The 1,069-nt window shown below is 64.2% G+C and overlaps 1 protein-coding gene across 1 annotated transcript in view; it reads left to right on the forward strand.

The window, feature by feature from the left end:
- The first annotated feature begins 366 nt into the window (after nucleotides 1-366).
- Nucleotides 367-1,069, forward strand: part of LOC116091267 (homeobox protein Rhox13-like) — a 5,520-nt gene continuing 4,817 nt past the window's right edge. The window contains exon 1 of the mRNA XM_031372506.1: nucleotides 367-1,065. Coding sequence (XP_031228366.1) covers nucleotides 525-1,065 — 541 coding nt within the window. The 5' untranslated portion in view covers nucleotides 367-524. The remainder of the gene's footprint in view (nucleotides 1,066-1,069) is intronic.

Consider the following 1,069-nt stretch of genomic DNA (forward strand, 5'->3'; position numbering starts at 1 on the left):
GTTCCACACGGTCTACCTGCCGTGGTCCTAATCTCTAGAATCCATGACGAACAGGCAGCCCATGGATGTGTGTGTCCGCACACGCACGCGTAGACACGAGTTAAAGCCTCCACGTACCCGTCCCGTCCCCCCCTCAAAACCCCTTCCCGTGTTCCTCATGTTGTGGGCCATGCCCCATGTAGTGCAACAAGTGGGCGGAAAACCACTGGCAGTCAGTCGGGCACTGAGGAGAGAGCCAGCGGCGCCCATCTAGAGGGGAGTGTGAGGACGATGACGGACGACGTCGACGGACGACACGACGACGACGACGACGTCGAACGTCAGCCACATGAAGCACCTTGGAGCATGCGCACAAGTTCCAGGGTCTCGTCATCTCTCACCCAGCCCGCGCTTTCTTTCGGCTTCCGTCTGCAGCCGGGAGCGGACGCCAGGCTTCGAGGCGGAGCGCGAGCGGACGCCAGGCTTCGAGGCCTTTCGTTCCTAAGGGCCTCCGAGGTGCTGGTGGCTTCGGCCTGCTTCTAGCCATGTCCCACAGGCCCTCTTTTGACCACAACTATTACGTTGTGGAGAGTAAGGAGGAAAAAGATGCTGGAGCCCCGGCAGGGGCCATGGCCTCCACCTCAACTGAGGAGGCCCCAAGAGCTATGGCGGTGGCGCAGGAAGGGGCGGTGGGCACCGAAGGAGCCGTAGGCTGTGCCCCTGCGGGTGAGCCAAAGGCCGAGGGGGGTCCGAGACAGGAGAGTGAGAGCGACTCCTCCGACTCCTCCGACTCCTCCGACTCCTCCGAGAGTGACAGCAGCTCCTCCGACGAGAGTGAAGACGATGACTACCTGAGCACCAGCAGCAGCGACGACGACGACGACGACGACGAAGACGACGACGACACCTCTTCCTCAGATTCCGAGGAGGAGGAGGCGGCCACTGCTGCGGCCGCTCCCGCAGCAGCTGCTGCTGCTGCCGCCGTCGCTGCTGCTGCTGCTGCTGCTGCTGCTGCTCCTGCTCCTGCTGCCGCTGCGATTCAGATTCCGGGACCCCCCCGTCCCCGCCCCCGCCGCCGTCGCCGCCGTCG

The sequence above is a fragment of the Mastomys coucha genome, chromosome X, assembly GCF_008632895.1.
Source record: "Mastomys coucha isolate ucsf_1 chromosome X, UCSF_Mcou_1, whole genome shotgun sequence".
Lineage (NCBI taxonomy): Eukaryota > Metazoa > Chordata > Mammalia > Rodentia > Muridae > Mastomys > Mastomys coucha.